At 42.0% G+C, this 12,568-nt stretch overlaps 1 protein-coding gene across 1 annotated transcript; it reads left to right on the top strand.

Annotated features, from left to right (window-relative positions):
* Positions 1-346: 346 nt before the first annotated feature.
* Positions 347-11,085, top strand: pik3cg (phosphatidylinositol-4,5-bisphosphate 3-kinase, catalytic subunit gamma). Its single transcript, XM_036517778.1, has 11 exons — positions 347-475; positions 3,002-5,013; positions 5,830-5,895; positions 6,487-6,712; positions 7,313-7,416; positions 8,373-8,519; positions 8,974-9,064; positions 9,297-9,427; positions 9,921-10,032; positions 10,159-10,316; positions 10,695-11,085. The coding sequence occupies exons 2-11, from the start codon at positions 3,013-3,015 to the stop codon at positions 10,974-10,976; spliced, it is 3,318 nt and encodes a 1,105-aa protein (XP_036373671.1). The 5' UTR covers positions 347-475; positions 3,002-3,012; the 3' UTR covers positions 10,977-11,085.
* Positions 11,086-12,568: the final 1,483 nt, after the last annotated feature.

Raw genomic sequence — 12,568 nt, 5'->3', positions numbered from 1 at the left:
TACTAGGCTACATCCGCCAACGAGTTACCCAGATGGTATTTTCAGTTCAGTTAGTTTCCCCTATTTTCCTGTGAAAACTCATATATAACATCAGTATAGCTACAAGTTTGCTAAAACTGAGACTTCCCCGTGTTGACAAATGAATGTGCTCTCTGAGCAGAGCACAGCACTGCGCAAGGGGAGTTTTTTGCCTGGTTGCGCTTAGAAGTTTTAAGAACTACAATCATGGCATTTTGAAAGCGAACATTAAGCAGCCAATAGGAGAAGAACATGTTCGAGCTGTCCCCGAAACAGGAATAGACGAAGGAGTGGTGATACGTGTATACGTCGAGGCTAATTTGATAAAGTTTGAAACAGACGGAAAACCACATAGCTTCTTTTTCGATAATCTGGTTTTTATTTAGCTGCATAAATGCCGAAAACTCTTCAATTCAAGCACTTTTGGTGGCTTCTGTCCTGTTTGTGCTGCTGAGCGGTAAGTTTTTTTTTGTCACTCCCCTGAACCTGCCTTGCCGATTATTTCCAGCAATACCGTTACCTTTCTTTACACATCATTTTGTAGAGCCTTCGGACCGAGTCGTGGATACGTATCAACATAGGCCTTTTTACACATTTTATTTGTTCCTCGTATAAACATTCTTTCATTTTTTATTTTTTTGACCACAACAACTGCACGTCAGTTATTTCACTCGTCCAGAACCGTCCTCTTTGAAAATAGTTAAACCAAGCCAAGACGTTCATGAACTTGTGTTTTGTTTTATATCTATATAAATGTAGTAGCTTATTCAGTCCATACTGACAAGTGTTGCAGTGTAAGACGTTACATACATAATGGGTATACTTATACTTATTTATGTTATTTATCTGTAGTTGGTCGGTTTTAGACTAAATATACAGACCATATGCTCGTCTAATTTATCGTTATTCTTTTCCATTCAGAATATTTTTAAATGTTGACTTCATTGTGGTATACGTGCTTCCTGGCTTGCAAGACTTCCTTTGCATGCAAGTCGATGCGAAAGAAGAAGTAACTGTCGCAAACGGATGGACTAGTGTGATCCGTTGCTGGTGAATTAGAACAGAGTAAGCATTGTCTCTGTGGAGTTGTTTACTACAGGGTGCGAAAGAACACCTGTTAGTTTCGGAGCGTAAACACCAAAGGGCTATATTCACACGGGCGATGTTTCACGAGAAAACTTTTGCTGTCCTGGTGCGGAGAAGAAATGTAGACCACGCGTTTCCCCGTCTACGTACCTCATTGTTTGATAAGCGCAGAATGTTTCTGGCAATGTCAGGATCCCTATCCATTAATTAGTAGGATTACATCAGATTTTCGCGTTCCATTTCCATTGAAATCAACAACCACCGCCTGTCCCAGTTTTGAGGGCTGCCAAAGAATCGTTTCTTTGGGGAACAAAAGTTCCACAAAATTCATTTCGTAACTTGATTACTGGTGATAAAACAGTATTGCAAGCTAAATTTCTGCCTCCATTATTTTGATTCAGGTTTTCATTTTTTGATCTGGCTGCATTTTGTCATTTGCTGACATATTTTTCTGATGAAATGTTGGTTTAATTTGCCCTATAAAGTTTCATCTACACCGAAATATTTAATCGTAATAACATCTTAAATACACACATACTTGCCCTTCATCCAAAGCACCCACTCTCCCCTATCCCCTTCACCTTGAGGCCCCATCATTGTGAACATTTTCTAACTGAGTGGTCCTGTGAGTCAAGAACATCAATGCAAGCAGAGAAAGTGGGAGGTTTATAATGTCCTCTTTTGGATACCCTATCTGTACTCAGCATCTAGCAACGATGGCATTCTGTGACAGAAACTCTTTGAGATGAAAAGCACAGCTGAAGTTTAATGTGTTAATGCGTTTAACGTACAGTTTAACATGTTTTTTGTTGTTGGACCTTCAACGCATTTTAAGAGAGAGATTTTTTCAGTTTATCAATCAACAGTGAGGAGTTGTTAGCCTTCAGGCATTCTTATTGCTAACAAGCAAAGTTGTCATGTTATCTAGTTAACTAGATAGTTATTTGTATTAAAAACCACTTAGATCATTGTTATATTCTTACGGTGGTTAAGTTAACCTCTAATATCAACTGAACAAACTTCTAAACTGACAATGTATTGATCTTGTTCGCTGTCACAATTAGCCGTTCTGATAATTTTGATTGCTTCACCAATCATTTTGCTTACTAGCCCCTGATAACATTCAGCTGTGCACGCCTTTTCCTCCCTTCCAAAATGACTTGTGTTGCAAAGACATGATATGAAGATTATACGAAGCAATCTAATCTAGGGGCCTATTAGATCTATCTAGTTCATGACCTTACATAAATACCGGAAATATTTTAACCTAAAATAATCCCCAATCTTGAGCCTGATTGTTAGCTGTAAAATATTCACCACACTCGACTTGATATTACCCGAGGCCAACCTCTTGTGCTACATCCCATCAGGCTCGGGTAAGGTCTCAGATATCTAAAACATATCTTAGGAAACAGCATTCCAAACAAATATTTGTGCTCTGGGATCACAAGGTTAGAATTAGTGAGCCCTGGGGTTATAGCTGCAGTTTTAGCCAGGACTTATCCCTCTCTGTGTGGAATTCCTTGTTGGTTTGTTCGCCCTTTGATTTGATTTTGGTAAATGTTTCGTTTAGATGTACTTTACCTACGCATTTTAGGGATTTTTGTCTGTGAAATCATGAAAGACAAATCAAAGAAAGCGCTCTGTCAGTTATAATACTCATTCCCGAATACTGTTCAGTGCTTGTTTATGGACTAGTAGGATAAATGTGCATTGAGAATTTCAAAGAAAATATTTAGTTTTGTTTAGACTTTAAGTGCATTGTCTTACAGTATCACAAGATATGTCAGAGAATTTGTGTCGGTTACCTTGTAGTACACTCAGTAGTGTTTTACACTTTCTCTGTACTGGAATGTTAATGGATTATTGATACATTCTGTTCTCTTACTGATGCTAGACACCCTGGTTATGGAACAGCACGTAAGTGATGATGAGCAGCCTGTGGTTTTAAGAGAAGAAAACAAGAGGAGGAGGAGGAAGATGAAAGCCTTTATCTCCAGTTCGTCAGTAGCTATGGATCAGATAGCCATCGAGTTTGTGCTCCCCACCACCTCCAAGACTGGGAAGAGCCCAGACGTGCTGCAGCTGGACATAGCAGGGAACTGCACAGTTGAGCAGGTCAAGACTCAGGTGTGGCTGAAAGCTGTCGCTACCAACCTGTGCCCTGAGTTCTACCAGAAGTACACCCCTGATCACTGCATTCTGCTTTACCAAAAGAAGGGTAACTGGTGTGAAATTTATGACAAGCACCAGGTATTCCAGACACTTGACTGCATACGCTACTGGAAAGCACTAAAGAGGGACCAGGGCAGGATTCACCTAGCCACTAGACCACAGCCCACTGAGGAGTCCATTCAGTACCAGAAGTTCTTGAACTACCTGATCGGATATGATGTCACTGATGTAAGCAATGTGCATGACGATGAGCTGGAGTTCACCCGCCGAAAGTTACTGACCCCCCGGAAAAACGAGCTCTCAGACAGAGACGCCAGACTTTACTCAATGGATCCCTGGATAAGCTCAAAGCCCCTTCCGGACTACCTGCTCAGCAAGATCAGCAATAACAACATTCTTCTAGTCATACACACCAGCAGCTCCAGTCAGACTATCAAGGTATCGATTGATGACACACCCATCCAGGTTCTTCAGAGCTTCTTCACCAAGATTGCCAAGAAGAGGGCGCTCTTGGGTATTGCTGAGGATGTCAGCGAGTCCGATTTTGTCCTGAGAGTTTGCGGCAGGGAGGAGTACATTTTCGGGAACCATGCCATCAAAGACTTCCATTGGGTGAGGCAGTGTCTGAAGAATGGGGACGAGATCCACCTGGTGCTGGAGACACCTCCAAACCCTGGGCAGGACGTGGTGCACAAGGAAGACTGGTCCCTGGTGGACGACCGCACTGGTGTGGCAGGGTCCCACGAGCAGCTGACCATTGACGAAAAAGACCATGAGAAAGTCTTTACCATCTCGCTCTGGGACTGCAACCGAAGGTTTCGAGTCAAGATCCTGGGCATTGATATTCCTGTTCTGCCACGCAATTCAGAGCTGATTGTTTTTGTGGAGGCCAGCATATTCCATGGACAGCAGCTGCTGGCCCAGGAGCGGACATCCTCCAAGCCCTTCACCGAGGAAGTGCTCTGGAACACTTGGCTGGAGTTCAACATCAAGATGAAAGACATTCCTAAAGGAGCCAGGCTGAGCCTGCAGGTGTCCTGTGGCAAGGCCCAAGCCCAGACTTCCAAGGGGAGCTACCCAGACAGCACAAACTATGAAGGTAAGACTAAGAACCGCCTGCTGTACTATGTAAATCTGTTGCTGGTGGACCACCGCTGGCTCCTCAGGCAGGGCGAGTACATCCTTCACATGTGGAAGATGCCAGAGAAAAGCGAAGACAACAGTAGCGTCAACGCCGACAAGCTCACCTCTGCCACCAACCCGGACAAGACCAACTCCATGGCCATCGCCATCATGCTGGACAAGTACTGTTACCCCATCGCTCTGCCCAAATGTCGCGAAGCCCAAGAGGCAGAAGGGGAGAGAGGGCACAGGGAAATGCCCAACCACCTGCGAAAGCAGTTCGACCAGATTATAGCCACAGACCCGCTACACCCGCTTAGCCCAGAGGACAAGGAGCTGCTCTGGCACTTCAAGCACGAATGCATGAGGATTCCCAAGGCCTACCCAAAATTCCTTAGCTCAGTGAAGTGGGGAAAGCAGGAGGCAGTGACGGCTACACACCAGCTGCTGGAGAAAAGTGACACCTGGGACCGTAGCTCACTGGATGTGGGCCTCGCTATGCAACTGCTTGACTGCAACTTCTCTGATGCCAATGTGCGTACCATGGCTGTCAGGAAGCTGGAGACGCTGGCCGATGATGACGTCCTTAGATACCTTCTACAGCTTGTACAGGTGAAATACACATACATATATAAAATGCACATTTCTTACAATGTGTACCTTCCTAAAAATTATTACGGCAAGACATATACAAATATCTGAAGGCTGAATAGCTAACAGTCTTAAAATCTTACACCTATTGGAAGTGTAGGCTGACTATGAAAAAAAGACAGGAAAAAAGAAAAAAGGAAATAAAAAAAGCAGAATGCAGAGTAGATATTTTTTGTTCAGAGGAATGAAGCTGAACAGGAAGAGGAAAAAAGTTTGCATATTAAGTCTGACTTAGTTCTGCTTATTTGGATGTGAGGTGGTTTTGGGAATGCGGATTAATCCCTACATATTAGAGACTCATATTTATGTAAATTGGGGGGGGGGGTTTACTCTCCATGCTTCAGTATCTGCTAGAAATTTTACAGGTGAGACCCTGACTCACTCACTGTCTGCAGTGCTGTAGATTGTCCCCTTTGTAAGTTTTGCATGTGGCAAATGTTAGAGAACCAATAGAGAACCAACTGAACTGTCTGCTCTGCTGAAAACAATGATCCCTTGGTTAAACATTCAAATTAGATCTTACCTCATTCTGTTGTTAAGAATGTCTTTGCACTCTAGGTAGAAAAAAGTATGGAATCACCCCGTGGTCATAAAACTTGTGTTTTGCGTGTTGTCCTGTAGCTTGATCTGTTCAGTTGTACATGGATGTTAACAATGTTTGGTTCACCCTGTATATTAATAGTAGCTTTTGCACGTTTTTCTCACCACTTTTAACTGGTGCTCTAGATATGCAATACTGAAAGTATGAACTGACTATCTGTTATCTTTTATGCACAGGCTGTGAAATTTGAACCATACCATGACAGTGCCTTAGCCAGATTCTTACTGAAACGTGCTCTGAGGGTGAGTACCAGCTAGCCTAGAGGCTATGTCACCGAAACACCCATCTGTGGTTTTTTTTTTACAAATGATTTTCTCAGATATTTTTAAGATCAGTCTTAAAAACAACATTGAATATGATGTCACCAAGGAGCAGTACATGCACGTTTGTATGCAGTAGGGTGGCTGACAGAATGATTTTCTTCATTTATTTGTTTGATGTGCTTCTCGCATCTAGTGCAACATACATAAACAAGAATAAGCAGTATTAGAATCTGTCCTTGTTGTAGAACATGTCTGTTATCCACCTTTTCTCTTTCTTCTTAAATCCTGTGGGTGCTTTACGTTACATTACATTACATGCATTTAGCAGACGCTTTTATCCAGAGCGACTTCCATCACAATAGAACGTAAGTGTATGCATTCACTTTAAATGAGCAACAGTATCAGACCAGGCTAACAACACTCCCAGACCAGTGAGTTTGAGCATAACACTATTCAAGCCCTACCGCAAGTTAGCTTGTGCATTTTGACAAAAGCCAAGTAAGTATATTACGATACAACAGTCCCTAGAGCACAAATTCATAACACATCATATGCTCTTCTCACTCGCAGAGCAAGCGGATCGGCCACTTCCTGTTTTGGTTCCTGCGCAGTGAGATCGCTCAGTCCATGCACTACCAGCAGCGATACGCCGTCATCCTGGAGGCCTACCTGCGCGGCTGCGGCGACGCCATGCTGCAGGACTTCAGGAAGCAGGTGGAGATGACCGAGGCCCTGCAGAAGGTGACGCGCGAGATCAAGGCCATGTCTGCTGAAAAGTACGACGTGTCCATGCAAGGTAAACCTCTGAGGGCCTCGGGCAGTTTTCACATGGCTGTCAGGTCTGTCTTTCACTTCATTTCCGCATCAACAGGATATACATTGGGTTAAAAAAATAACAGCATTCCATTAGGGTCAGTGTTGTCTTCTGTTCTACACATGCTGTTGGCAGATGGCATTTTCCCCTTAGCTTGATCCCCCTGCTACCAGGGTAGGAATCCACCTGTAGCCTTGCAAACGAACCCATGGACCCACCCTAGTATTGCAAAGCCCAGTGCATTAATCATGGCTCTCATGCAGCATTTGGTAAACCTTTGGGAAACCTATTAGATCATGCAGTTTGGAGAATGCAAACACTATGTAAATAGTACTTGTGCCAAGTTGTGTTAGTTAAGTTTGTAAACGACAGTCAGTAATAACCATCGAATCGTATCTATAAGTACCACTAAGCTCAAGGTTTACTAAGAAGGATAAGAGCATCCAGTCATGTAAACAGATGATTACAAATGTCCACTCTGAGACTTTTATATCATAGTCATTTATATCTGTGTCATTTATGTCATATGTGTCATTGAAAGATACTGTACTGGGAAATTCTGACTCGCTGCGGAAATTTCAGTTGTATTTCAGCTGCGGCAGAAGCTTGAGAACTTACAAACGTCAGGCCTGCCAGAGGGCTTCAGAGTTCCCTACGACCCAGGCCTGAGAGCTGGAGCACTGGTGGTGAGCAGAGCTGTCACCTTTCCACCATGGCTTCCTCTTCTTCTTCCTCTCCCTCTCTCTCTGTCTTCTTCTCCACAAGTCCCTTTTCCTGCTCTTTCTTCCACACCTCTTTCTCACTCTGCTCTTCCCCTCACTTCACCCCAGAGTATTTCAGTGTCCATTTTAGTTCTTTGGTACATCTCGGAAAACCCCTTGGGAGTTTTCATGTACTTCTATGATTTGTGAAGCTCTACATAGCATCCTTTTGTAAAGGTATTTACAAAAATTAAAGGTACGGAAACGGATCGGAAGTTTGATGTGTTAATGAATAAAATTGTTTTAATCAAAATAAAATGTGCAAAATGTGTCAGATTAAACTCCACACATTTTTTCATCTTTTCATTTAATTAGTGTTTATTGATCTGTGCTTGTGTGATGTAATGTTAGATTTCTAGACCTAAATATATATATGTGTTTAATCACTGGAGTGTCATGTGAATAATATTCTAATTGAATATTGATTAATGATTAATATTTGATTACCTTGTGATCTCTTTTCACTGTCCTTTGTTCTCTCCTTTATCATCTCTGACTGTCTGGCATTCCCTCGTTTCTCCTTCCTCTTATATCTGGTCTTGACTGGTTTTCTTTCTGCTTTCTTGGTATGTAACCCACCTCAGCCTAAAGTTCAACAACACCTAGGGGCTATTGCATGATAAAACATATCACACCTTACCTATCATATATACAAGGGTGTATTACTCTGATGGAAAAAAACTGGAACGCATGAGTATTTTAAGCAATAAAAAGTTTGATTTTACAAAAGTGTTGTGGAACTTTATGGCAAGCTGCAGATTCTGCTTGTTGTCGATGTACCTCAGCGGGCTGTAGAAGTAGCATCAGGCTTGTTCTAGCCTACCAGGTTTGTAACAAACACAGCTTGTCAGTGGATTACAGTTCCCTATGCTTCTTTACAGATTGAGCAGTGCAAAGTGATGGCTTCCAAGAAGAAGCCCCTGTGGCTGCAATTCAAGCGGGCTGACCCCACCACGCGGTCCAGCGACACCATCGGGATCATCTTTAAGGACGGGGACGACCTGCGCCAGGACATGCTCATTTTGCAGGTGCACCTTGCGCCCAGGGCCACATGGGCAAATCCACAATGGTAGTTTTTCAGAGCAGCAGTGCAGGAGGTTATACATACTGCTGGACTCTTGACTTGTCCACAATGGCAAAATCGTTTCACTCTGAAATTGCATGTGTGGGATGAACATCATTTATTTCTGAAGGGGACAGTCTTTAAAGGTTTGCAGCACTCGACAGATATCATAAAGAGCAGCGACAGATATCATAAAGAAATTTTTAGGTTTCAAGGAGTTCTTTTGTGCTGTGGTAGAGCAGGAGAAGTGGTTTTGGATATCATGAAAAACTAATGAAATTTCTTCTTCAATAAGACTTTGTGGCATTTCCTATTGTATGGAAAAAAACATCACAATCTGTTATACAGGCAGTTAAATTATGCTAAGGATCATTTGCATTATATCAACTGCCTAAGTGAACTGGGTTTCTATCTATTAGATTCTGGTGATAATGGAATCTATATGGGAAGCGGAGTCTTTGGATTTATCTTTGTTGCCATATGGTTGCATTTCAACTGGAAATAAAATAGGTAAGATTTCCTACTCTGTGAATATAATGTGAAAAATCCTTGCTGATTATTTAACAAAAAGAAATGATTTTAAATACTAATACCAATATTTGAAACACAATTTGTGTATGTTCACTCTTATCACAGACAAAAGGCCTTCAGGTTTGAATTGCTTTCCACTTTCACCTAAAGAACTAAAAACTCAACAAGAAGTTCATATGTGCACATAATGTATGACGAATTCTTCCCCCAGGGATGATCGAGATAGTGAAGGATGCCACCACCATCGCCAACATCCAGCAGAGCACTGTGGGAAACACCGGTGCCTTTAAAGATGAGATCCTCAACCAATGGCTGCGAGACAAGTGTTTAACGGAGGACAGGGTACGTTGTTCTCTGTGTCTGCGCTGTTTTGGTGTCAGCGGTGGGTGGTATTGCAGTGTGTGAAAGAAAGGAAGGAAACACCCCCCAGAGTGCTTCCTGAAAGCTCCAGACTCTGGTGGTGCTTGCAGGGGATCATTCTGTGCAGACTCTGTTTAGAATCTTGTCAGCATGTGGATTGGTTCATAGGGGGCACAATGAATTGGATTAGCGATCCAGATGATTTAAAGATCAGTGAAAGGCATCTGCATGGCACGGCACCCTGCCAAATGCATCAGCTGTGTCAGATGTGTTAGCACATTGTAAAGTATAACAAACGGTACAAAAACATTGGATTAAATGCCGTTTTTTCAAGATCTCTACAGTTTTCTCAATTTGAGCATGTCATATTTTATGTTGTTAAGATGGACAGAGATGTGAAGGTGTAGATTTGATTTATTACTCATTCTTGAACAGCTGTTTATATGTGCTGTGTTACTGCCCTGTCTGGCCCTAGTTTCAGCAGGCTGTCGAGCGTTTTGTGTACTCCTGTGGGGGTTACTGTGTGGCCACCTATGTCCTGGGTATCGGAGACCGACACAATGACAACATAATGATCACAGAATCAGGTACAAAAGTTCCCCTGTACTTTTCTGGTAACACTTTCTTGAATCCTGTGGTGCTGATCTGCACAAAGTGAATCATGGCATTATAATCACCTACTGTATTCTAAATGAAAATGTCCCTGATTTCAGGTAATCTTTTCCACATTGATTTTGGACACATCCTTGGAAATTACAAGAGCTTCTTGGGTATCAGCAAGGAGAGGGTCCCGTTTGTATTGACGCCAGACTTCCTGTATGTCATGGCGACCACAGGGAAGAAAACCAGCCCCCATTTCCAGAAATTTCAGGTACAGAACCCCATCCACAATTCCTGAAAGTGCAGTTACTGCATTAACAGTAGGTCACATAAGGAGAGAGGTTGGAAGTCAGTGTGGTTTCAGTCAAATTATGTGGTTTGAGTGTGTGTGTGTGTGTGTGTGTATAACACGTTTTCCTTTCACCCTCTGACAGAAGGTGTGTGTGCATGTGGGCGCATCACTGTGTGCGTGTACCTGTATGTGTGTTAGCCCCCTTGATCGTCTTGCTACCCACCACCCAGTTAGACTGTGTGTTTGTGTTTACTTGACTGAGGTCGTCCTCATGTGTTTGTGTGTACATGAACAGGTATCTGTGTATGTGTGTGTTTGCATACATCTGTATCAACCTCTCCCTTCCCTCATTGGCAGGATGTGTGCGTGAAGGCCTACCTGGCTCTGCGGCACCACACCAACCTGCTGATCATCCTGTTCTCCATGATGCTGATGACCGGCATGCCGCAGCTGACCAGCAAGGAGGACATCGAGTACATCCGCGAGGCGCTGACCGTGGGCCGCTCTGAGGAGGAAGCGCAGCGCCACTTCCTGGACCAGATCGAGATCTGCAGGGACAAGGGCTGGACCGTGCAGTTCAACTGGTTCCTGCACTTGGTGCTGGGCATCAAACAAGGAGTGGAAAAGCGGTCAGCATAACGTTCCATTTAAGCACTGACTGTTTTTTCTTTTTTTGCTCTCCATCTGTCTGGCTGTCACCTTCACTCTGGTCTCAGAGAGGATTAAGTACTTTCCTGGCTTCATAAAATGGAAGTAGAGAGTCTATATATCTAGTGCCTTTAGATATATACAATGGGCTTTCAAATTGTTTCAAAGTGTTGTTTTAGAACTGATTTTTAGAACAATTTTGGTAGAGAAGCCACACCAAGGTAGTTCTTACATATTTGTAAATGGAACAGTGCCCTCTGCTGGCTGGAGCTTGGGTAGACTAGTTCTGGACAAGCCAAAAGGTCAACATACCCATAGACAGGGTATTAGTATTAGGTTGAAATGTCTAATTGTGGTTGCACTAGCGAGATTAATGTGTATCAAATCAATAACACTCAATCAAGTTTTCCAACAGAGAATAACAGTTTTAATGACATGTTCTGAATTCTTTAAGAACCAAGAAACCTACACTTGCATCTGTATTACAACAGAAAATGTTATATGAATAATATCACATTGATTTCCTTAATACAATCATGTAAACACAACATGCTATATTTCTTACACAGAATACAATCTGGTGTAACTACTTTTAAAAAAGCTATTTTGTGTCTTTTTAAATAATTAAGTTTTGGATATATGAAACATTATTTGTTTTATTGTCGTGATATTTTATATGCTAATTAATCATGTGGTTGATCCACTGATGATTCATGTAACTTCAGCAGAGGCAGCCTGGAGTAAATGGACAATGGGACTTTCCCACTCCTGAGTACCATGCTGTGTCCAGTGTTAATCACTGGCATATTTGATGCTACTGTAATTCAACATATCATGTTTTCTGGGACTGCAACGACAATAACTTTTCATTGATGGTTCAACACAAATTTGAAATTATGATGTCTTATTGAAGACTGTTGTTTTTTTTATTTGGTAGAATTATGGGCAATGTTTAGGGAGACAAAAGGATGACATGGTAGAAAAAATGGCACAGAAAATTAGAAAAAAGTCAAGTACTTTTATTAAAGGTCATAAGTTAAATGGTTTTAGAAAATACAAGGCCAGACAGTGAGTGTAAAGCCTTACACAATGTGGACACACATTTAAATGCAAAGGTAATTTACCAAAGATTAACATGAGCATAAGAAGCACTTCCTGGTTTACATTTTTACCTCTGGAGGAGACCTGAATGATTTAGAGCAGTGCATGTTAAAAGCACATAAAACAAAGGCATTCTGGGACAATATGAAAGCAAACAATCTCAACATTACTCAAAACTGCATCCTCCCTTTCATTAGAAAACACATTTCACAATTCGACTTGTAAACAATGTAGGTGTTCATCTTAGCAACCCTTCAATGCATGATTATCAGTCGTATTAGACATAAAGTACTCCCCAACAACAGCCCTTTAAGAAACCAAATAAACCAACCAAAAAAGAAAAGCCCTTGAAGATTCTAAGCTTAGACTTTAGATAAAAAAGAGTCCCACATAACAAACACACAATTTCCCATAGGTGTGCTTGTGCTTCTGCTTATGATTAGATGATGTCTTATTGAAGACTGTTGTTTTTTTTATTTGGT

This window comes from Megalops cyprinoides, chromosome 23, assembly GCF_013368585.1.
Source record: "Megalops cyprinoides isolate fMegCyp1 chromosome 23, fMegCyp1.pri, whole genome shotgun sequence".
Lineage (NCBI taxonomy): Eukaryota > Metazoa > Chordata > Actinopteri > Elopiformes > Megalopidae > Megalops > Megalops cyprinoides.
This window is presented reverse-complemented; position numbering and strand designations above follow the sequence as displayed.